The sequence below is a fragment of the Cherax quadricarinatus genome, chromosome 7 (assembly GCF_038502225.1).
Source record: "Cherax quadricarinatus isolate ZL_2023a chromosome 7, ASM3850222v1, whole genome shotgun sequence".
NCBI lineage: Eukaryota > Metazoa > Arthropoda > Malacostraca > Decapoda > Parastacidae > Cherax > Cherax quadricarinatus.
In genome coordinates this window covers 61,811,251-61,837,838 of record NC_091298.1, presented here as the reverse complement: position 1 = coordinate 61,837,838, position 26,588 = coordinate 61,811,251, and the positions used below count along the sequence as shown (strand labels likewise).

The 26,588-nt window shown below is 45.8% G+C and overlaps 1 protein-coding gene across 1 annotated transcript in view; it reads right to left on the bottom strand.

The window, feature by feature from the left end:
• Positions 1–26,588, bottom strand: part of LOC128686909 (syndecan) — a 400,042-nt gene that overhangs the window by 105,261 nt on the left and 268,193 nt on the right. The window contains exon 4 of the mRNA XM_070082575.1: positions 20,181–20,442. Within this exon, the coding sequence (XP_069938676.1) occupies positions 20,181–20,442 (262 nt within the window). The remainder of the gene's footprint in view (positions 1–20,180; positions 20,443–26,588) is intronic.

Here is a 26,588-nt window from a genome sequence, read left to right as displayed (position 1 = left end):
TCTTCTTCCGACTGTTGTACTGACTGACCCACTCACTCTTCTACCGACTGTTGTACTGACTGACCCACTCACTCTTCTTCCGACTGTTGTACTGACTGACCCACTGACTCTTCTACCGACTGTTGTACTGACTGACCCACTGACTCTTCTACCGACTGTTGTACTGACTGACCCACTGACTCTTCTACCGACTGTTGTACTGACTGACCCACTGACTCTTCTACCGACTGTTGTACTGACTGACCCACTGACTCTTCTACCGACTGTTGTACTGACTGACCCACTCACTCTTCTACCGACTGTTGTACTGACTGACCCACTGACTCTTCTTCCGACTGTTGTACTGACTGACCCACTCACTCTTCTACCGACTGTTGTACTGACTGACCCACTCACTCTTCTTCCGACTGTTGTATTGACTGACCCACTGAATCTTCTACCGACTGTTGTACTGACTGACCCACTGACTCTTCTACCGACTGTTGTACTGACTGACCCACTCACTCTTCTACCAACTGTTGTACTGACTGACCCACTGACTCTTCTACCGACTGTTGTACTGACTGACCCACTGACTCTTCTTCCGACTGTTGTACTGACTGACCCACTCACTCTTCTACCGACTGTTGTACTGACTGACCCACTCACTCTTCTACCGACTGTTGTACTGACTGACCCACTGACTCTTCTACCGACTGTTGTACTGACTGATCCACTCAATCTTCTACCGACTGTTGTACTGACTGACCCACTCACTCTTCTACCGACTGTTGTACTGACTGATCCACTCACTCTTCTACCGACTGTTGTACTGACTGACCCACTCACTCTTCTACCGACTGTTGTACTGACTGACCCACTCACTCTTCTACCGACTGTTGTACTGACTGACCCACTCACTCTTCTACCGACTGTTGTACTGACTGACCCACTCACTCTTCTACCGACTGTTGTACTGACTGACCCACCCACTCTTCTACTGACTGTTGTACTGACTGACCCACTGACTCTTCTACCGACTGTTGTACTGACTGACCCACTGACTCTTCTACCGACTGTTGTACTGACTGACGCACTGACTCTTCTACCGACTGTTGTACTGACTGACCCACTGACTCTTCTACCGACTGTTGTACTGAATGACCCACTGACTCTTCTACCGACTGTTATACTGACCCACTGATTCTTCTTCCGACTGTTGTACTGACTGACCCACTCACTCTTCTACCGACTGTTGTACTGACTGACCCACTGACTCTTCTACCGACTGTTGTACTGACTGACCCACTGACTCTTCTACCGACTGTTGTACTGACTGACCCACTGACTCTTCTACCGACTGTTGTACTGACTGACCCACTGACTCTTCTTCCGACTGTTGTACTGACTGACACACTGACTCTTCTACCGACTGTTGTACTGACTGACCCACTCACTCTTCTACCGACTGTTGTACTGACTGACCCACTGACTCTTCTACCGACTGTTGTACTGACTGACCCACTCACTCTTCTACCGACTGTTGTACTGACTGACCCACTCACTCTTCTACCGACTGTTGTACTGACTGACCCACCCACTCTTCTACTGACTATTGTACTGACTGACCCACCCACTCTTCTACTGACTGTTGTACTGACTCTTCTACCGACTGTTGTACTGACTGACCCACTCACTCTTCTACCGACTGTTGTACTGACTGACCCACTCACTCTTCTACCGACTGTTGTACTGACTGACCCACTGACTCTTCTACCGACTGTTGTACTGACTGACCCACTGACTCTTCTACCGACTGTTGTACTGACTGACCCACTCACTCTTCTACCGACTGTTGTACTGACTGACCCACTGACTCTTCTACCGACTGTTGTACTGACTGACCCACTCACTCTTCTACCGACTGTTGTACTGACTGACCCACTCACTCTTCTACCGACTGTTGTACTGACTGACCCACTCACTCTTCTACCGACTGTTCTACTGACTGACCCACTCACTCTTCTACCGACTGTTGTACTGACTGACCCACTCACTCTTCTACCGACTGTTGTACTGACTGACCCACTCACTCTTCTACCGACTGTTGTACTGACTGACCCACTCACTCTTCTACCGACTGTTGTACTGACTGACCCACTGACTCTTCTACCGACTGAGTACTGACTGACCCACTCACTCTTCTTCCGACTGTTGTACTGACTGAACCACTGACTCTTCTACCGACTGTTGTACTGACTGACCCACTGACTCTTCTACCGACTGTTGTACTGACTGACCCACCCACTCTTCTACCGACTGTTGTACTGACTGACCCACCCACTCTTCTACCGACTGTTGTACTGACTGACCCACTGACTCTTCTACCGACTGTTGTACTGACTGACCCACTCACTCTTCTACCGACTGTTGTACTGACTGACCCACTCACTCTTCTACCGACTGTTGTACTGACTGACCCACTCACTCTTCTACCGACTGTTGTACTGACTGACCCACTCACTCTTCTACCGACTGTTGTACTGACTGACCCACTGACTCTTCTTCCGACTGTTGTACTGACTGACCCACTGACTCTTCTTCCGACTGTTGTACTGACTGACCCACTGACTCTTCTACCTACTGTTGTACTGACTGACCCACTGACTCTTCTACCGACTGTTGTACTGACTGACCCACTCACTCTTCTACCGACTGTTGCACTGACTGACCCACTCACTCTTCTACCGACTGTTGTACTGACTGACCCACCCACTCTTCTACTGACTGTTGTACTGACTGACCCACTGACTCTTCTACCGACTGTTGTACTGACTGACCCACTGACTCTTCTACCGACTGTTGTACTGACTGACCCACTGACTCTTCTACCGACTGTTGTACTGACTGACCCACTGACTCTTCTACCGACTGTTGTACTGACTGACCCACTGACTCTTCTACCGACTGTTGTACTGACTGACCCACTGACTCTTCTACCGACTGTTGTACTGACTGACCCACTCACTCTTCTACCGACTGTTGTAGTGACTGACCCACTGACTCTTCTTCCGACTGTTGTACTGACTGACCCACTCACTCTTCTACCGACTGTTGTACTGACTGACCCACTGACTCTTCTACCGACTGTTGTACTGACTGTCACACTGACTCTTCTACCGACTGTTGTACTGACTGACCCACTGACTCTTCTACCGACTGTTGTACTGACTGACCCACTCACTCTTCTACCGACTGTTGTAGTGACTGACCCACTGACTCTTCTTCCGACTGTTGTACTGACTGACCCACTCACTCTTCTACCGACTGTTGTACTGACTGACCCACTGACTCTTCTACCGACTGTTGTACTGACTGTCACACTGACTCTTCTACCGACTGTTGTACTGACTGACCCACTGACTCTTCTTCCGACTGTTGTACTGACTGACCCACTCACTCTTCTACCGACTGTTGTACTGACTGACCCACTCACTCTTCTTCCGACTGTTGTACTGACTGACCCACTGACTCTTCTACCGACTGTTGTACTGACTGACCCACTGACTCTTCTACCGACTGTTGTACTGACTGACCCACTGACTCTTCTACCGACTGTTGTACTGACTGACCCACTGACTCTTCTACCGACTGTTGTACTGACTGACCCACTGACTCTTCTACCGACTGTTGTACTGACTGACCCACTCACTCTTCTACCGACTGTTGTACTGACTGACCCACTGACTCTTCTTCCGACTGTTGTACTGACTGACCCACTCACTCTTCTACCGACTGTTGTACTGACTGACCCACTCACTCTTCTTCCGACTGTTGTATTGACTGACCCACTGAATCTTCTACCGACTGTTGTACTGACTGACCCACTGACTCTTCTACCGACTGTTGTACTGACTGACCCACTCACTCTTCTACCAACTGTTGTACTGACTGACCCACTGACTCTTCTACCGACTGTTGTACTGACTGACCCACTGACTCTTCTTCCGACTGTTGTACTGACTGACCCACTCACTCTTCTACCGACTGTTGTACTGACTGACCCACTCACTCTTCTACCGACTGTTGTACTGACTGACCCACTGACTCTTCTACCGACTGTTGTACTGACTGATCCACTCACTCTTCTACCGACTGTTGTACTGACTGACCCACTCACTCTTCTACCGACTGTTGTACTGACTGATCCACTCACTCTTCTACCGACTGTTGTACTGACTGACCCACTCACTCTTCTACCGACTGTTGTACTGACTGACCCACTCACTCTTCTACCGACTGTTGTACTGACTGACCCACTCACTCTTCTACCGACTGTTGTACTGACTGACCCACCCACTCTTCTACTGACTGTTGTACTGACTGACCCACTGACTCTTCTACCGACTGTTGTACTGACTGACCCACTGACTCTTCTACCGACTGTTGTACTGACTGACGCACTGACTCTTCTACCGACTGTTGTACTGACTGACCCACTGACTCTTCTACCGACTGTTGTACTGAATGACCCACTGACTCTTCTACCGACTGTTATACTGACCCACTGATTCTTCTTCCGACTGTTGTACTGACTGACCCACTCACTCTTCTACCGACTGTTGTACTGACTGACCCACTGACTCTTCTACCGACTGTTGTACTGACTGACCCACTGACTCTTCTACCGACTGTTGTACTGACTGACCCACTGACTCTTCTACCGACTGTTGTACTGACTGACCCACTGACTCTTCTTCCGACTGTTGTACTGACTGACCCACTGACTCTTCTACCGACTGTTGTACTGACTGACCCACTCACTCTTCTACCGACTGTTGTACTGACTGACCCACTGACTCTTCTACCGACTGTTGTACTGACTGACCCACTCACTCTTCTACCGACTGTTGTACTGACTGACCCACTCACTCTTCTACCGACTGTTGTACTGACTGACCCACCCACTCTTCTACTGACTATTGTACTGACTGACCCACCCACTCTTCTACTGACTGTTGTACTGACTCTTCTACCGACTGTTGTACTGACTGACCCACTCACTCTTCTACCGACTGTTGTACTGACTGACCCACTCACTCTTCTACCGACTGTTGTACTGACTGACCCACTGACTCTTCTACCGACTGTTGTACTGACTGACCCACTGACTCTTCTACCGACTGTTGTACTGACTGACCCACTCACTCTTCTACCGACTGTTGTACTGACTGACCCACTCACTCTTCTACCGACTGTTGTACTGACTGACCCACTCACTCTTCTACCGACTGTTGTACTGACTGACCCACTGACTCTTCTACCGACTGTTGTACTGACTGACCCACTGACTCTTCTACCGACTGTTGTACTGACTGACCCACTGACTCTTCTACCGACTGTTGTACTGACTGACCAACTGACTCTTCTACCGACTGTTGTACTGACTGACCCACTCACTCTTCTACCGACTGTTGTACTGACTGACCCACTCACTCTTCTACCGACTGTTGTACTGACTGACCCACTCACTCTTCTACCGACTGTTGTACTGACTGACCCACCCACTCTTCTACTGACTGTTGTACTGACTGACCCACTCTTCTACCGACTGTTGTACTGACTGACCCACTGACTCTTCTACCGACTGTTGTACTGACTGACCCACTCACTCTTCTACCGACTGTTGTACTGACTGACCCACTGACTCTTCTACCGACTGTTGTACTGACTGACCCACTGACTCTTCTACCGACTGTTGTACTGACTGACCCACTGACTCTTCTACCGACTGTTGTACTGACTGACCCACTCACTCTTCTACCGACTGTTGTACTGACTGACCAACTGACTCTTCTACCGACTGTTGTACTGACTGACCCACTCACTCTTCTACCGACTGTTGTACTGACTGACCCACTCACTCTTCTACCGACTGTTGTACTGACTGACCCACTCACTCTTCTACCGACTGTTGTACTGACTGACCCACCCACTCTTCTACTGACTATTGTACTGACTGACCCACCCACTCTTCTACTGACTGTTGTACTGACTCTTCTACCGACTGTTGTACTGACTGACCCACTCACTCTTCTACCGACTGTTGTACTGACTGACCCACTCACTCTTCTACCGACTGTTGTACTGACTGACCCACTGACTCTTCTACCGACTGTTGTACTGACTGACCCACTGACTCTTCTACCGACTGTTGTACTGACTGACCCACTCACTCTTCTACCGACTGTTGTACTGACTGACCCACTCACTCTTCTACCGACTGTTGTACTGACTGACCCACTCACTCTTCTACCGACTGTTGTACTGACTGACCCACTGACTCTTCTACCGACTGTTGTACTGACTGACCCACTGACTCTTCTACCGACTGTTGTACTGACTGACCCACTGACTCTTCTACCGACTGTTGTACTGACTGACCAACTGACTCTTCTACCGACTGTTGTACTGACTGACCCACTCACTCTTCTACCGACTGTTGTACTGACTGACCCACTCACTCTTCTACCGACTGTTGTACTGACTGACCCACTCACTCTTCTACCGACTGTTGTACTGACTGACCCACCCACTCTTCTACTGACTGTTGTACTGACTGACCCACTCTTCTACCGACTGTTGTACTGACTGACCCACCCACTCTTCTACCGACTGTTGTACTGACTGACCCACTGACTCTTCTACCGACTGTTGTACTGACTGACCCACTCACTCTTCTACCGACTGTTGTACTGACTGACCCACTCACTCTTCTACCGACTGTTGTACTGACTGACCCACTCACTCTTCTACCGACTGTTGTACTGACTGACCCACTGATCCACTCACCACCTAGTACCTGGGTGAACCATTAACATTAACATTGAACAGGTTCGAGAGTTACAATAAGTCATAGTACCGTGACACCTTTAATATACCTCTGATATACCTTTGAAGAATATCGAGAGTATATCTACTCTGAGCCCGGCCATGGGCCAGGCTCGTCTGGTGCTTGCCTGGTCCACCAGGCTGTTGCTGCTGGAGGCCCGCTGCCCCACATATCCATCACATTATTATTATAATCAAAAAAAGAAGCGCTAAGCCACAAGGACTATACAGCACATATCCATCACAGCCTGGTTGATCTGGCACCTGGTGAAGATACTTGTCTAGTTTCCTCTTGAAGGCTTCTACACTTGTTCCAGCAGTGTTTCTGATATCTTCTGGTAAGATGTTGAAAAGTCTGGAACCCCGGATGTTGATACAGTGTTCCCTTATTGTCCCCACCGCACCCCTGCTCCTCACTGGGTTTATTTTACACTTCCTCCCATATCTCTCACTCCAGTATGTTATGGCAGTGTGCAGATTTGGGACCAAGCCCTCGAGTACCTTCCAGGTATATATTATCATGTGCCTCTCTCTCCTCCGCTCCAGAGTACATGTTCAAGACTTGCAGGTGTTCCCAGTAGTTTAGGTGCTTTACAAGCTCAATGTGAGCCGTATACGATCTCTGTATTTGTTCCAGCTCCGATATTTCTCCTGCCCTGAACGGGGCCGTCAACACCGAGCAATATTCTAAGTGAGGGAGCACTAGCGATTTGAAGAGTGTCACCATCGGCATTATTTCCCTTATTTTGAAAGTTCTCAATATCCACCCAGTCATCGTCCTGGCTGTCGTGATCTTTGTCTTGTTATGGTCTTTAACAGAAAGGTCCGCTGACATAATTATTCCCAGTTTTTTTACGTGTTCCTTACGTTCTATTTGGTGACTCTTGAGTTTTGTATATAGTGTTCCTTTTGAGTTCTTCATTCTTTCCATACCTAAGCAGCTGGAACTTACCACCATTGAACGTCATGTTGTTTTCCACTGCCCACTGGAAAACCCAGTTTATGTCTTCCTGTACTTTTTCAGTATCCTCTACCGTACTGAAGGTACTCCCAGATCCCTCACACTACGCTACCATCCTTCATAATTACTCCCAGATCCCTCACACTACGCTACCATCCTTCATAATTACTCCCAGATCCCTCACACTACCGTTCTATCTTCTGCTTTGTACTCCTGCTCTGGTTTCGTACTCTGAAAATTTGTATTCAGTGGAGTAGGTACAAATCCATCCCCGTTAAACATGAAGTTTTCCTCTTCCCACTGGGATACATGGGATACACAAGCTCTGAGGTATTCTATGTGTATACTTCAGGAAGCAGGCACAGAGTGCCTCTTTAAATAGACCGTATATAATTTCCGCGTGCACTTCCTTATACAGTCTGCTGAGTCCATCCTCTTTAACTGTAAGTGAACAAAACACACATACACTGCTCCAGCATGTACACTTATGTATAGTGCAACACACAGTACCCCAGAATGCACACTTATGTACATGTGTACACACACACACACACACACACACACACACACACTACGTCAGCATGCACCTACAGTGTGTACGGAGATACAGGAAGTTATTAAATGAAGTGCATACACCCGGTGTGTGTGTTGTTACGATATTATCTATTATAAACTGTGGGAAAACCCACAGTGTGCTGCTACTATATTCTATATGATGGTAACACTGTGGGAACATCCACAGTGCTGGTTCCATATTCTCCACGATAGTTACACTGAGGGAACGTCTGCAGTGTTGCTAACATATTCTTCATGATACACTGTGGGAACAAAAATCTAGGTGTACCCCTCTATGATACTGCATCAGTGAGGGTGACGTACATGATGTAACGAAATGTGTCAACTTCAGCTGGAACACTTCACCAGGGTTGTCTTTAATGGGAAACTAGATAAGTTCGAGTTCATTATCCTGCCTGCAACTAACACCAACAACCTAATAAATCATATTATCAACCAAGAGGCCTCATCTAGGACCAGGCCGTAGGAGCGATGACCAATGGAATCAACAAAAGACTGTGACGTTGGAAGCCAGTACTGACCCTATCACCTCAGTTATTAAAATTGCTGATCTAAGAGTACCTTGTTCCTTCAGTCTGGGGAGAAGACAGAGAAGTAGGGGGGGGGGAGGATCTGGTACAATACAGAGAGGACTCGGTGGTGTGATGATACAAGAGAGACTGTGGTTCTCTTAAAACTATTTTATGAACCTCTGAGGTGTTTTACTAAGAGTATTAGACTACAATGTGATACTTATTTTGTAATTCACTTGTCATAGTAATATATTACTGTAATAACCCCCCCCCATAATGTTATATTACCGTATATATATATGGTACTATACACTACTGATAAAATGAAGAACTAGCCACGTGTGCATCATCAGGACTACGGTGGTCTACACCGACAAGGCTGAGGGAATGATTACCTCATCTTTTGTATACATTTCTGTCTTCCCATTATGTCCTTGAATTTGTATTGATAAAGCCACTGGATGGCGAAACGTCTACAATAATGATACCCAGATGTTGCACATGTGTCTAATTCTTCATGTTATATTAATACTCCCGTCTCAGTAACGTTGTCTAAATGGGAAAGTCATCAGCACTTCCACAGTTGCTGGTAACTGACCGATAGTACTGACGGTTCGCATTATCAATATCTTAGAAAGGGTTAAAAGAAGCAAGACTACTAAACAATATGGAATGATAACTGCAGAAGCCAGAGCAACGTTGGTGTTGCGTAGGTCGCTCCTGCCTCGAACAACTGTTGCACCAATACATGATCTTCCAGGCACTGGGGAAAAAACAAATGAAGATGTTGTGTATTGTGAGAGGGAACTCGACGAGCGTCAGAGGTCCCCGACTCTTCAACGTCCTCCTTCCCTGCATAAGGGGAATTACCAACAAACCTCTGTCTTCAAGAGAAAACTGGACAAGTCCCCAAAACAATTCTCGACCAGCCGGGCTGTGATTCGTACGGTGGATTGCGTGTAACTAGCAGTAATAACCTGGTTAATCAGGCTTTGATCCTCCAGGTGGCTAGGTCTGGGACAGGGCAGCGGGGGAGACGACCCCCGGATATATCTTTCGTAAAAGCCTTCGACAAGTGTCACCATGGTATAAGAACACAAAATAAGTGCACAAGGAATAACTTCAAAAGTGAACAGAAATAACTTCAAAAAGAAATAACTTGGTACGTAAGACACAAAGGCACAGTCATTTAACTTCCTAACGAAGAAAAGCCGAGGGTTAATTGTGACCGAAATAAAAACAAGAGACTGGTACAGTGAACAGTTCTCCCCGAGGCACTTTACTCCCCCAGTGACGCTTTTTTGTCCTCCACACCTGACATGCTTGCATATTTAAGCACTTCCTCCTGCCTAGTTTAGTGTCACGTTATTTTTGAAACGCTGAATGGGAGCTGTGTGTGTGTGTGTGTGTGTGTGTGTGTGTGTGTGTGTGTGTGTGTGTGTGTGTGTGTGTGTGTGTGTGTGTGTGTGTGTACTCACCTAGTTAAGGTTGCGGGGGTCGAGTCCGAGCTCCTGGCCCCGCCACTTCACTGATCGCTACTAGGTCACTCTCTCTGAACCGTGAGCTTTATCATACCTCTGCTTAAAGCTATGTAGGGATCCTGCCTCCACTACATCGCTTCCCAAACTATTCCACTTACTGACTACTCTGTGGCTGAAGAAATACTTCCTAACATCCCTGTGATTCATCTGTGTCTTCAACTTCCAACTGTGTCCCCTTGTTACTGTGTCCAATCTCTGGAACATCCTGTCTTTGTCCACCTTGTCAATTCCTCTCAGTATTTTGTATGTCGTTATCATGCCCCCCCTATCTCTCCTGTCCTCCAGTGTCGTCAGGTTGATTTCCCTTAACCTCTCCTCGTAGGACATACCTCTTAGCTCTGGGACTAGTCTTGTTGCAAACCTTTGCACTTTCTCTAGTTTCTTTACATGCTTGGCTAGGTGTGGGTTCCAAACTGGTGCCGCATACTCCAATATGGGCCTAACGTACACGGTGTACAGGGTCCTGAACGATTCCTTATTAAGATGTCGGAATGCTGTTCTGAGGTTTGCTAGGCGCCCATATGCTGCAGCAGTTATTTGATTGATGTGCGCTTCAGGAGATGTGCCTGGTGTTATACTCACCCCAAGATCTTTTTCCTTGAGTGAGGTTTGTAGTCTCTGGCCCCCCCCTAGACTGTACTCCGTCTGCGGTCTTCTTTGCCCTTCCCCAATCTTCATGACTTTGCACTTGGTGGGATTGAACTCCAGGAGCCAATTGCTGGACCAGGTCTGCAGCCTGTCCAGATCCTTTTGTAGTTCTGCCTGGTCTTCGATCGAGTGAATTCTTCTCATCAACTTCACGTCATCTGCAAACAGGGACACCTCAGAGTCTATTCCTTCCGTCATGTCGTTCACAAATACCAGAAACAGCACTGGTCCTAGGACTGACCCCTGTGGGACCCCGCTGGTCACAGGTGCCCACTCTGACACCTCGCCACGTACCATGACTCGCTGCTGTCTTCCTGACAAGTATTCCCTGATCCACTGTAGTGCCTTCCCTGTTATCCCTGCTTGGTCCTCCAGTTTTTGCACCAATCTCTTGTGTGGAACTGTGTCAAACGCCTTCTTGCAGTCCAAGAATATGCAATCCACCCACCCCTCTCTCTCTTGTCTTACTGCTGTCACCATGTCATAGAACTCCAGTAGGTTTGTGACACAGGATTTCCCGTCCCTGAAACCATGTTGGCTGCTGTTGATGAGATCATTCCTTTCTAGGTGTTCCATCACTCTTCTCCTGATAATCTTCTCTATGATTTTGCATACTATACATGTCAGTGACACTGGTCTGTAGTTTAATGCTTCATGTCTGTCTCCTTTTTTAAAGATTGGGACTACATTTGCTGTCTTCCATGCCTCAGGCAATCTTCCTGTTTCGATAGATGTATTGAATATTGAATATTGCTCCCTCTCTCAATACCCATGGGGAGATGTTATCTGGCCCCATTGCCTTTGAGGTATCTAGCTCACTCAGAAGCCTCTTCACTTCTTCCTCGGTTGTGTGCACTGTGTCCAGCACATGGTGGTGTGCCCCACCTCTCCGTCTTTCTGGAGCCCCTTCTGTCTCCTCTGAATCTCTTGTTGAGTTCCTCACATACTTCACGGTCATTTCTTGTTGTCTCTCCTCCTTCCTTCCTTAGCCTGATTACCTGGTCCTTGACTGTTGTTTTCCTCCTGATGTGGCTGTACAACAGTTTCGGGTCAGATTTGGCTTTCGCTGCTATGTCATTTTCATATTGTCTTTGGGCCTCCCTTCTTATCTGTGCATATTCGTTTCTGGCTCTACGACTGCTCTCCTTATTCCCCTGGGTCCTTTGCCTTCTATATTTCTTCCAATCCCTAGCACACTTGGTTTTTGCCTCCCTGCACCTTTGGGTAAACCATGGGCTCATCCTGGCTTTTTCATTATTCCTGTTACCCTTGGGTACAAACCTCTCCTCAGCCTCCTTGCATTTTGTTGCTACATGTTCCATCATCTCATTAACTGGCTTCCCTGCCAGTTCTCTGTCCCACTGAACCCCGTTCAGGAAGTTCCTCATTCCTGTGTAGTCCCCTTTCTTGTAGTTTGGCTTCATTCGTCCTGGCCTTCCTGCTTCTCCCTCCACTCGTAGCTCTACTGTGTATTCGAAGCTTAAAACCACATGGTCACTGGCCCCAAGGGGTCTTTCATATGTGATGTCCTCGATATCTGCACTACTCAAGGTGAATACTAAGTCTAGCCTTGCTGGTTCATCCTCTCCTCTCTCTCTTGTAGTGTCCCTTACGTGTTGGTATATGAAGTTTTCCAGTACCACCTCCATCATCTTAGCCCTCCATGTATCTTGGCCCCCATGCGGGTCCAAGTTCTCCCAATCGATCTCCTTGTGGTTAAAGTCACCCATGATCAGGAGCTTTGCCCTGCATGCATGAGCTCTTCTAGCCAGTGTGTCAACCATCGCTCTATTGCTCTCGTCGTACTCTTGCCTTGGCCTCCTGCTGTTCTGTGGTGGGTTATACATCACTGCTATTACCACCTTGGGACCTCCAGAGTGAAGCGTTCCCGCTATGTAATCACTTTCTTCTCCGCTGTCTCCTCTCTCCAGCTCATCAAAATTCCAGCGATTTTTGATCAGCAATGCCACTCCTCCACCCCCCCCCCTGTTCCTTCTGTCTTTCCTCAGGATTTGGTATCCCATTGGAAAGATAGCATCTGTTATCATACCTGTAAGCTTGGTTTCTGTGAGAGCTATGATGTCCGGTGATGCCTCTTTGACTCTTTCATGCCACTCCTCCCACTTATTTGTTATACCATCAGCGTTTGTGTACCATACCTTCAGTTTCCTTTCCAACACTGTGGTTTGTGGGGCCTGTGAGGGTGGGAGACCTGGTGGCATGCTGTGGGATTCTATAGCTCGGTGTTGGGTGGAGGCTGTGGGTATGGATTGTAGTGTGTGTTGGGATGGTGTGATAGGTTGTATGGTTCTGAGAATAGTTGTGTGTGTGCTTGCCCTTGCTGTTCTGTTCTGCTCTGACTGACCTCTGCTGGTTCCATCCTTGTCTCTTTTCCTAGCTCCTTTCGCTTTTTTGTCCTCTCCCTCAGCTGCTGTCGTTCTGATTTTCTGTCTCTGTCTAGGAACACCTTCTTGTACTCTTCCGAGTATTTCAATTGTGGTTTCTCTTGGAGGATCCTGTTCCATACTCTTTCCGTCCTGAGAATCAACTTGATTGGTCGGTTTCTCCCCTTCCAGTACCCCCCTATTTTCTGAAAATTTACAATCTCGTCCATCTCTTCACCTATTTCTGTGATGATTTTCTCAATCTCCTTACTTTCTTCCTGCTGCCTTTCAGTGTGTGTCCTTTCCTCTCTCTCCTGAAGCCCATGGATAAACACTGATTTTGCCCTTTCCTCCTCCCATTGCCTCACCCTCTGTGACTCTGGATCCTGCCTGTATGTGGTCAGTTTCTCCCTTGATTTTTCCAGTGGCTCTTGATAGCATGGTTGTGCCTCAGCATTCGACCTATTACCCTCTCCGTCTGCAACCAGCTGTTCTTCCCTTCCACTCCTTGGCTCTTTTTGGCAGGTTGATATGACCTTAGCATAATTCATAATTCCTTCCTTCCTGTTCGGCCTTGCAGCTTCATATGCTGTGTCTTCTCTGGTCACTGCCCCTGTAACTCGCTTCAGCCTATTTATCTCAACTTCTAGGACCCTTATCTTGGCTACTGCAGTTTCGACTTGTGCCTCCCAATTCTTTGTCTCCTTCTCCAACCTCTTTTCCAATTTCACAGAGAGCTCTTTCTCCATTTTTTCAGAAAGCTCTCCTAATTTTCACTCCCACTCTTGTTCCATCCTTTTCCACTGCTCCTCCATCCACTCCTCCCTACCAGAACCATTCTCATCTGATCCTTGGTTCCTGCGAGTCCCCGCCATTTTTTTTTTTTTTGAGAGAAGGGAAAGGTAGAAGGAGAGAGAGAGGGGAAGAGTGAGAAGGGAAAGGGGGAGAGAGTGAGAGGGGGAAAGAGAGAGAAGGGAAGGGAAGGGAAGGGAAGGAGGGGGGGAGAGAGTGAGAAGGGAAAAATGGGGAAGAGATGGAGAGAGTGAGAAGGGAAAAATGGGGAAGAGATGGAGAGAGAGAGAGAGAAAGGCAAAGAGAGGGGGGGAGAGAGGGGGAAAGAGGGGGGAGATGGAAGAGCGAGAGGGGAGAGAGAAGGCAAAGAGAGGGGGAGAGAGAGGGGGGAGATGGAAGAGCGAGAGGGGAGAGAGAGGCTAGGGGGAGAGAGAGGCTAGGGGGAGAGAAAGAGGCTAGGGGGAAAGAGAGATGGGAAAAGGGAGAGGGGAGAGATAATGGGAGGGAAGAGATGTGTGTGTGTGTGTGTGTGTGTTAGTTACCATTTGGTCCTAGGCACATGTCGATTAGACACTAGGCCTGTTGAATGTGTGTGTGTGTGTGTGTGTGTGTGTGTGTGTGTGTGTGTGTGCATACTCACCTAATTGTGGTTGCAGGGGTCGAGACTCAGCTCCTGGCCCCGCCTCTTCACTGATCGCTACTCGGCCCTCTCTCTCTTTGCTTCCTGAGCTTTGTCATGCCTTGTCTTAAAGCTATGTATGGTACCTGCCTCCACTACATCGCTTTCTAGGCTATTCCGCTTCCTGACGACTCTATGCCTAAAGAAATACTTCCAAACATTCCTGTGACTCGTCTGAGTCTTCAGTTTCCAATTGTGGCCTCTTGTTCCTGTGTCCCATCTCTGGAACATCCCATCTTTGTCCACCTTGTCTATTCCGCGCAGTATTTTGTGTCGTTATCATGTCACCCCTGACCCTCCTGTCCTCCAGTGTCATCAGTCCAATTTCCTTCAACCTTTCGTCATAGGACATTCCCCTGAGTTCTGGAACTAGCCTTGTTTCAAACCTTTGTACTTTCTCTAACTTCTTGACGTGCTTGACCAGGTGTGGGTTCCAAACTGGTGCTGCATACTCCAGTATGGGCCTGACGTATACAGTGTCTCTCTCTGTAACCATATATACATGTAAGTGTGTTTGCATGTGTGTGTGTGTGTGCGCTTGCATGTGTATTTGTGTACTCATATATGTGTAAGTTCCTGTGCTCGTGTGCGTATGTATGCTCGTGTGTGTGTACTCAGTTGTGGTAACAGGGGTCGAGTCACAGCTCCTGGCCCCATGTGAGAGAGAGAGAGAGAGAGAGAGAGAGAGAGAGAGAGAATGACTTGAGTATGGAACACATTTGTACAGCATAAAGATGTCAACAAGATAAAGTCAGTTGATCGAATGAAAATGCTGACCCACAGATGGCTCCAACTTCATCCTGTTCCCTACTTGTATGTCTCATAACAATAAAAATGCTTTCAAATGAGATGATGTAGGTAACAGCTCTTAGCTTGCTAATAAAGTTAGGAATCCTTAACCTGTAAATAGGTTGTCAATAAAGCTAAGGATCCTTAACCTAACCTTGTCAAACACTGTGTAAAAAAAAAAGAGACAGAGAGACAAAGTCAGAGACAAAGACAGAGAGAGACAGAGAGAGACAGAGAGAGAGACAGAGACAGACAGAGAGAGAGAGAGAGAGAGAGAGTGTGTGTGTGTGTGTGTGTGTGTGTGTGTGTGTGTGTGTGTGTGTGTGTGTGTGTGTGTGTGTGTGTGTGTGTGTGTGTGTGTGTGTGTGTGTGTAATAATACCTTTAAACCGTATATATACTGAGGTGTATAAATCTGTGTATAAATACAAAGTTTAATTTAATCCCTATTTTAGGAATTAAAAAGTTTTTGACTGGCTGTGTCCAAGTGTAAAGAAGACAAGATCCTTATGTAGTCGAAAGGTTTCAACCCGAACCAACCAACCAACCAACCAACCAATCCATGAAGCCTACCTTAAAAACAAATTAACAAATATATTAACCTCCTAGCGTAGCTAGGAGGTTAATATATTTTCCACTGTTGACACTCGCCGAAATCATTTACAATCAACAAACCTACTCTGGTAAAAATAAGAGAACATTCAGCCAGACGCCGAACTCAGGAACCTTATGACTAGTCTGGAAAGTAGCGTAGTGGAGGCAGGAACTATACATAGTTTAAGACGAGGTTTGATAAAGCTCATGGAGTAGGGAGAGACAGTGACCTAGTAGCGATCAGTGAAGAGGCGGTGGCCAGGAGCTATGAATCGACCCCTGAAACTTACGTTGAGGTCCATTCAAGAGCAGTCAGGTCACCAGCGGTGGGACGCTACCTGTCACCACTCCCACTGCTCAACAAAGAACAAAAAGGCACAACACCCTGACTGGAACAATACACAAATAACCCGCACATAGGAGAGAGGAGCTTACCACGACGCTTCGGTCCGTCTCGGACCATTCACAGTCACACTGTGACTTTGTAAATGGTCCAAGTCGGACCAAAACGTCGTCAGCTCCTCTCTCCTATGTATGGGTTATTTATGTACTAGTCAACAAACATTTGAACGCCAACACGCACAGGATTAAGTTTATTTAGGTACACAGGTGACTACAATTATCATAGTAATATATGTGAAAATTATCTAGGATAATCTCCCAATAAAGTCAAGAGTGACTTATTTCCAGTGAGGGGTCCTTGCAATAGCTTACTTAAAGCCTAGCTGTAAGATACAATAACTGATTTTCACAGCTAACTAGCTGTGAAAATCAGTTACTGTAACTCGATCGCTACAACACTCCGCTCACACACTGTGGTCCGTGGTTCGATCCCCGGTACGGGTGAAAACGTTGGGACGTGTTTCCTTTAGGACACCTGCTGTCCAATGTTCGCCCATCAGTAAAACAGGTACCTGGGTGTTAGTCGACTGGTGTGGGTCGCATCCTGGGGACAAAACACCTTTACTCTCTATTTTCGGAATTAAAATATTCTTGTCTGGTGGTGAAAAAGGTTACATGCAGCCTTAAATGGCCTTAATGCAGTTGATAGGCTTTAAACTGGATTAACCAACTAATACACGGATTGTTAGACAGATACATATGCAACTGATAAGACACTTTATTGTGGCAACGTTTCGCTCTCCAGGAGCTTTTGACCAAAGCTCCTGGAGAGCGAAACGTTGCCACAATAAAATGTCGCATTAGTTGCACTTGTGTCCTTTACCTAACATATTGTCCGTAATTCTACCAACATTACTGCAATATAAGGATCGCCTAGTCAATGGTGTACGAGGCTACTTTTCCGCACCTTTTTCCCGACGAACATTAACGTTGTCATAGTCATCAATAAACCCAACAAACGCCAAGTTGCTAGTCCCGAATTTTCTGTCAATTAACCATTCCTAGGCGAAAAACTTAGGGTAGTTTTCTTGGTGGGATTACCTAAAGATGTGTCCAGATTGATCAGTGCCACCATCACATTCACAGAAAACGGACTTTCTTTAAGCTAAGAGAAAACCAAAATCTCTTTCACCCATAACTCTCTTAATTCTGTATGACTGGTTTTCCACCACGTCATAAGTAAGTTTATTCAGGTATAGTTACATAATAAAGTTACATAAATTATCATTAATACATAGCATATGTGTAGATTACCTAAGATAACCCAAGAAAGTCAGTCAAACTGACTTATTTCCACTGTGGTCCATGCCAAATATCTAGAATTAACCATACCACGGGTGGGGTTAGAACCCGCGATCAGAGAGTCATAAAACTCCAGACCGACGCGTTAGCCACTTGGCCAGCTAGTCATGTTGGTGGCTTTGAGGGTACTTCAGCTAGAGTTCGTCACGGCCACTCTTGCGGGAGATTCGTCTGTAAAAACTTGCATTTGTGGTCACAGTGGTGCCTATGCTAACCTTCCTATGGTGTATAAATATACCTAGTTGAATGAATCTTATTGTAGCCAGATGGTCCAGTGGCTAACGCGTCCGTCTGGAGTTTTATGACTCTCTGGTCGCGGGTTCTAACCCCGCCCATAGTATGGTTTGATTGCAATCGTGTCATTACGATTTCGTGAGTTGAGTTATCTAGAATTTACCACGTGGAGACGGATCACTGTGGCACCTGCTTACAGTGTACTATATAAAGTATACTGTGTCTTAATTATATGTACGGTGTCCCCTAGCTCGGTTGGTAGTGCACTCAACTCACATATTGAGGTCCGTGGTTAGATCCCCAGTACGGGTGAAAACATAAGGACGTGTTTGCTAAAGACACCTGTTGTCCCTGTTCACCTAGCAGTAAGTAGGTACCTGGGTGGTAGCCGACTAGTGGGGGTCGCATCCTGGGGGACAAAAGTAATCTACGTTGCCCGAAATGATCTGCATAACCAGGGGCTTTCTATATAGCAAGTCACTGATGTCAGCTATGGTCTGTATAAGTTGTATCATGTACTTGTAGAAATAGATTATTATTATTATTATAAATTTGAATCCCATTCCAAAGGTATTTAAGAGATAAGAGATAAGATTTCGTTCGGATTTTTAACCCCGGAGGGTTAGCCACCCAGGATAACCCAAGAAAGTCAGTGCGTCATCGAGGACTGTCTAACTTATTTCCATTGGGGTCCTTAATCTTGTCCCCCAGGATGCGACCCACACCAGTCGACTAACACCCAGGTACCTATTTGCTGCTAGGTGAACAGGACAACAGGTGTAAGGAAACGTGTCGAAATGTTTCCACCCGCCGGGAATCGAACCCGGGCCCTCCGTGTGTGAAGCGGGAGCTTTAGCCACCAGGCCACCGGTCTCTAGTTTACACCTCAGTGTAGTTATTTACTTTACATCTCAAGCAAGGTATACTTTACTTTCCTAGCTGATAAATATTATTCCAAAGTAAGTAGTACACATTAAACACTTAATACTGTACAATTTTCCTCACCATAGTCTCTCCCAATATTAGAAAACGAACACAGCATCATCGAAAACCAGGAAGATATAGGCTATGTTGGGTATACTAGTGTGAAGTATTTCTGTCATACTAACTGCTTTCTCTCATTAAAAACTGCTATGTAACTCAAATAAAATGTTCATTAAATACACCTACCATAGAAAAAAAATACTGAACTTTCAATATAATTTTAATGAAACTTCGTTTAATGTCATAGTCGTGCAGAATAGGAAAAATGGTCAATTACAAGAACTCATTTAAAATTAAGTCCTTTCTAAAACAATTTCAGTTTCTGCTATATATATATATATATATATATATATATATATATATATATATATATATATATATATATATATATATATATATATATATATATATATACATATGGCAATGAAGCCACGAAACAAGTGGTACTGAATCATTTACCAAACTGCGGCAGGCCAGGATTCTACCCTACGATACATTGTTCAGCTTCAAGAGACAACACAACGCACATGTCACCCTATCCACTACGCCATCGATCCTATGAATATGATAATGTAAATTGACAGCAAAGTCACATTGTTTGACTATCCTGTTGTAGGTTAAATCTACACACTATTTTTTTGCACTTAAAACACTGTGCCTTAAAGACCATTGTAAAAAAAAATGCTACTCTTGTATGTGTTGTGGATTATTCTTGGTAATTTACACGTTATTATGTAAGACAATTGTAATCACCTAAACTTATGTATTTGTATCTATGTGTAATTGGATCTAAATAAATACGTAAATCTAAAAACAAAACAAAAGACTTACCTTAAATACAAAAGAAAACGAATACAAAACACTTATCATAGAAAACTAACACCAAATAGCATAAACTCATATAAACACTTACTACCACCACCTCCGGATCCTTCGTGTCTTTCGTCGGTACCAGGCGCGTTGTACTTTGGTGAAAAGTATTCTTTGTCGTAGTCATCATCCTCCGTGTCATCGTTGTCATAGGTGTCGTAGGAGGCGTCGTAGGGGCGGTCCTTGTTGCCGAATCCAGAACCTTCGTGGTCGGTGTGAGGTAGTTCTGAACCGTCTTCTAACTCGGCCCCGTCTCCAGAACCCACGTCGGCCAGGTAGAGGTCCTCGTCCGTCGTCGCCAACACCTGCAACATCAACACACCTTCGATGAGTTCCGAGACTTTTTCTACTCCCTGAGCCCGGCCATGGGCCAAGTTAAACACACCTCTGTACATAATATATACACCACAGTGCACAACAGTACATAGTATACAGTACACAATACCGAAAACTTCATAACCAAGACACATGGGTATGTAAACAGTATACAGTACCGACAAGATGAAGATTTAGACACATGTGCAACATCTGGGTATCTTTATATGTAGACGTTTTGCTAACCAGCGGTTTTATCAACATAATAAATGGACAATGCCTCCGTCTGCTGCACGTCTTACACCTGTCGCCAGTATATAAGCGCCAAGTTCCATGACTGTGCTTCAGTTCCTTCAAGACTACGGTGATCTTCACCATCTCCAAGGCTGAGGGACTGATTACCTCATCGTCTGTTTATATAATTCTACACTCTTCAGATTAATGTCCTTGTACTGATAAAGCCACTGATTGGTGAAATGTCTACAAATAAAGATACCCAGATGTTGCACATGTGTCTAATTTTCAATCCGTCAAGTCGCTGGACGAAATTCAACTGGCGGAGTCAGCAACTATGAATCGAATCCTGCAAATACAACCCTGTCAATACATGTCAAGAGGTTACCTTGATGCTCGTAGGCAAGTCCAGGGGTCAACACCCCCCGCCAGCCGGTCCCAATCCAGTCACGCTAATTTGACACTAATTACAACTCTACCTCAAAAATAACAAATAACAAGAATAATAACAAAAACAAAACACAGAACATTCACACACCTTCACGGAACTTACTTATTCCTTGTCATTCTAAGGTCATCTCAGTCCAACTGAGACACTAAAGACAGCTGCATTTATTGGACGTTTCACGAGAAGAAAAATTTAACATTAACATAAACACATGACACAACATTAGCCTTCGTTCTTCATTCACAACTTCAGAATAAAAGGCGCGAATATTCTGAGTAAAGAACGACCAGTAACATCAACAGATGCCTGGCTTTCCCAGCCAGGGCAGAAAAAAAAAACCTCACAAACATTAAACCATTTATCACATCAGAGTTTCAGTGGTCACCTCGTCCACCATACTGGAACTTAGGAAACACAAACACGAAACAGTCTTGAAGAAAGTGTCTGGATTAATGAAATCCTGTGCATAGGATATGACTCTTCTTATGACCAAAAATGAGTAGTTCCCAAGAGTTACACAGGAAGTGTGTTTAACACTAGGACACATAGACAACATTTCAGTCTTGGGGCCTTGATCACTTGGTTTTAAGTTTTAAGTATATCCTATTGTTTTTCACTTGACTTTCTAAGCCACTTGTGGGTATCCATTATTAAGGTTTACACCAGAGGAAGTAGCGTTGTTGAGAGAGAGAGAGAGAGAGAGAGAGAGAGAGAGAGAGAGAGAGAGAGAGAGAGAGCAGTGAAGCGAGGTGATATGTAATGACCTCGCCTGATTCACGAGACACTAACGACACTCTCGGGGTTATACCTTTGTGAAGAAGACACTTAACTTGAGCAACAACTTGAGATAAGGACGGCTACACAACCCGCCAGGATAACAGTTATCCTCCAACACAGAATTTACTACCTACAAGAGCAAGAGACGGGGCAGACGGGGCAAAATACTTCAGTGAAAAGCGGCGGTGCGTTGATGTCAACGATTCACACCATTTTCAGATGTACTTTAAATTTCGGCTACACTATGATACGTGTAGGACATTGTCAAACTATTGCTTTAAACAACACTTCGAGGACAAAATTTGGCAAAACCAGACGAGCCTGGCCCATGGTCGGGCTCCGGGAGTAGAAAGACTCTCGAAACGCATCAAAGGTATATGTAAAGAAATTAAAATTCTTGTTCCTTCATACTTACTCAGTTATTTCTTAGTACACTAACAGATAACTCAATAAATATAAAGGGGCCAAGACTCTTCAACACCCTTCATGCATAAGGAGAATTGCCAACAAACTCCTAGCTGTCTCAAGAGGGAACTGGATAGCTTCAAGTTCGTTCCTAATCATCAGGGCTGTGGTACCCACGAGGGACTACATAAGTCTAGCACCAACAACCTGGCTGATCAGGTCTGGGACCTGGTCGCAGTTACCCCAGAAATCATCGTCAGATAACTCACTCTTCTCACCTAACTAGAACCACGAAATCAAAACAATGGGACCACAAGACACAAATTACAATGCTGGAACCACAAAACCAATCACTACAATAGGACCACAAGACCAATCACAACGATGGGACGACAAGACCAATCACAACGCCGGGACAAGACCAATCACAACCCTGGGACCACAAGACCAATCACAACGATGGGACGACAAGACCAATCACAACGCCGGGACAAGACCAATCACAACCCTGGGACCACAAGACCAATCACAACGATGGGACGACAAGACCAATCACAACGCCGGGACAAGACCAATCACAACCCTGGGACCACAAGACCAATCACAACGATGGGACGATAAGACCAATCACAACCCTAGGACCACAAGACCAATCACAACCCTAGGACCACAAGACCAATCACAATGCTAGGACAACAAGAAACAAATCACAACACTAGGACCCCTAAAATCCCGTTATAATCATAAAAACACAAATCACAACACTAAGCGAAAACACCATAAGCGTCCGGGGCCCAAGACTGTTCAACAGGCTCCCACCATGTATAAGGGGAATTACCAATAGGCTCCTGGCTGCCTTCAAGAGGGAGCTGGACAGATACTTAAAGTAGGTGCCGGATCAACCGGGCTGTGATCCATACATTGGACGTGTGGCCAGCAGTAACAGCCTGGTTGATCAGGCCCTGATCTCCGGAATACCCTCCAGGCAGATGTCCAGGTAGGACCCCCAAAACCCCGTTATAATCATCAAGACACACAAATCACAACGCTAGGACCCAAAAATTCCGTTATAATCAAGAAACACAAAACTCAGTAGAGACCCAAAATCCTGGAGGTTACCTGGAGGTTATTCCGGGGATCAACGCCCCCGCGGCCCGGTCCACGACGAGGCCTCCCGATGGATCAGGGCCTGATCAACCAGGCTGTTACTGCCTGTTACAATAATTAAAAAACACATATCACAATATTAGAGGCCCCGAAATTCCATTATAATTATCAATAAACACACAAATCAAAACACTAGAACCCCAAAACCCGTTATAATAATTAAGAAACACAAATCACAACACTAGGGCCCCCAAAACCCGGTTATAATCATGAAGAAACACAAATCAGGAAACTTGAGGAAGGTAATGGTGGCAGTGAGAGTGGGAACAACGAGGATAAAAGGCTGAGAGCGTCGTAACTTGCCAATACTGAGAAAAATGAAAGAGGCGGTTATTGTGGCACTGGTGACGACAGGCTCCTTTGTACCAATAACACTATCTGGCACCCGCTTTCCTCACCCGGGGTGCCACTCAGTCATGGATCATGCTTGTGTACGTGACTGTCTTTACTACAGTGAAGACTACCACCACTACAGTGAAGACTACCACCACTACAGTGAAGACTACCACTACAGTGAAGACTACCATCACTACAGTGAAGACTACCACCACTACAGTGAAGACTACCACCACTACACTGAAGACTACCACCACTACAGTGAAGACTACCACTACAGTGAAGACTACCATCACTACAGTGAAGACTACCACCACTACAGTGAAGACTACCACCACTACACTGAAGATTACCATCACTACAGTGAAGACTACCATCACTACAGTGAAGACTACCATCACTACACTGAAGACTACCCTCACTACAGTGAAGACTACCATCACTACAGTGAAGACTACCACCACTACAGTGAAGACTACCACCACTACACTGAAGACTACCATCACTACAGTGAAGACGACCACCACTACAGTGAAGACTACCACCACTACAGTGAAGACTACCACTACAGTGAAGACTACCACTACAGTGAAGACTACCATCACTACAGTGAAGACTACCATCACTACAGTGAAGACTACCACCACTACAGTGAAGACTACCACTACAGTGAAGACTACCATCACTACAGTGAAGACTACCACCACTACAGTGAAGACTACCACCACTACAGTGAAGACAACCACCACTACAGTGAAGACTACCACCACTACAGTGAAGACTACCACCACTACACTGAAGACTACCACTACAGTGAGGACTACCATCACTACAGTGAAGACTACCACTACAGTGAAGACTACCACCACTACAGTGAAGACTACCACTACAGTGAGGACTACCATCACTACAGTGAAGACTACCACTACAGTGAAGACTACCACCACTACACTGAAGACTACCACCATTACAGTGAAGACTACCACCACTACAGTGAGGACTACCACCACTGTTAGGTAAGACACATATGCAACAGTTAGGTATCTTTATTTCGAAACATTTCGCCTACACAGTAGGCTTCTTCAGTCGAGTACAGAAAAGTTGATAGAAGCAGAAGATACTTGAAGACGATGTAATCAGTCCATCACCCTTAGAGTTTTGAGGTGGTCAGTCCCTCAGTCTGGAGAAGAGCATTGTTCCATGGTATGAAACAATATGGAGATGAAGTGACAGAATGGAACCTTATATAGCGCCAGGAGGTGAGACGTAGGTCACTAGGAGAGGTAAGAACTCAGATGTTGGGAGGGCAGGTCCCTCTCAAATCCAGCCGTTCTCACTAGTAGAGGTTGTCGAAGTTGATTGTAGGTCTGTACCAAGATACCCTTGTGTTGCAGTGTCAGACAGATTGAACATTAAAATGGTATAAAATACCGACAGGTTGTTAGGTAAGACACATATGCAACAGTTAGGTATCTTTATTTCGAAACGTTTCGCCTACACAGTAGGCTTCTTCAGTCGAGTACAGAAAAGTTGATAGAAGCAGAAGATACTTGAAGACGATGTAATCAGTCCATCACCCTTAGAGTTTTGAGGTGGTCAGTCCCTCAGTCTGGAGAACGGCTGGATTTGAGAGGGACCTGCCCTCCCAACATCTGAGTTCTTACCTCTCCTAGTGACCTACGTCTCACCTCCTGGCGCTATATAAGGTTCCATTCTGTCACTTCATCTCCATATTGTTTCATACCATGGAACAATGCTCTTCTCCAGACTGAGGGACTGACCACCTCAAAACTCTAAGGGTGATGGACTGATTACATCGTCTTCAAGTATCTTCTGCTTCTATCAACTTTTCTGTACTCGACTGAAGAAGCCTACTGTGTAGGCGAAACGTTTCGAAATAAAGATACCTAACTGTTGCATATGTGTCTTACCTAACAACCTGTCGGTATTTTATACCATTTTAATGTTCACTACCACCACTACAGTGCAGACTACCACTACAGTGAAGACTACCACCACTACAGTGAAGACTACCACTACAGTGAAGACTACCATCACTACAGTGAAGACTACCACCACTCCAGTGAAGACAACCATCACACAGTGGAGACAACCACCACTACAGTGGAGACAACCACCACTACAGTGAAGACTACCACCACTACAGTGAAGACAACCACCACTACAGTGAAGACTACCACTACAGTGAAGACTACCATCACTACAGTGAAGACTACCACCACTACAGTGAAGGCTACCATCACTACAGTGAAGACTACCTATCGCAAGGGTTCTTAAATGGAGATATCGTAGGTTGAAGGTAGACACACTTGTTGGATGGTAACTATATATTGTCAGTCTGAGATGATGAGGGATGGAGCCCAGCTGCCTTGCCTGTCTGCTGAATGGTCTGCCGCCGAGTGAGAGCGGGGCAGAAATATGAGCCTACACATGTGCATCCCGTGACGTCACACAAAGCCACAGGCCTACAAGGGATCTCTTATCTAAAGCACATGGATGATACTAATATGCTATGCTATATAATACAGGGAATACAAGGATCAGCAACTATGCTGACATACCATCACTACAGTGAAGACTACCACCACTCCAGTGAAGACAACCATCACTACAGTGGAGACAACCACTACAGTGGAGACAACCACCACTACAGTGAAGACTACCACCACTACAGTGAAGACAACCACCACTACAGTGAAGACTACCACAACTACAGTGAAGACAACCACCACTACAGTGGAGACTACC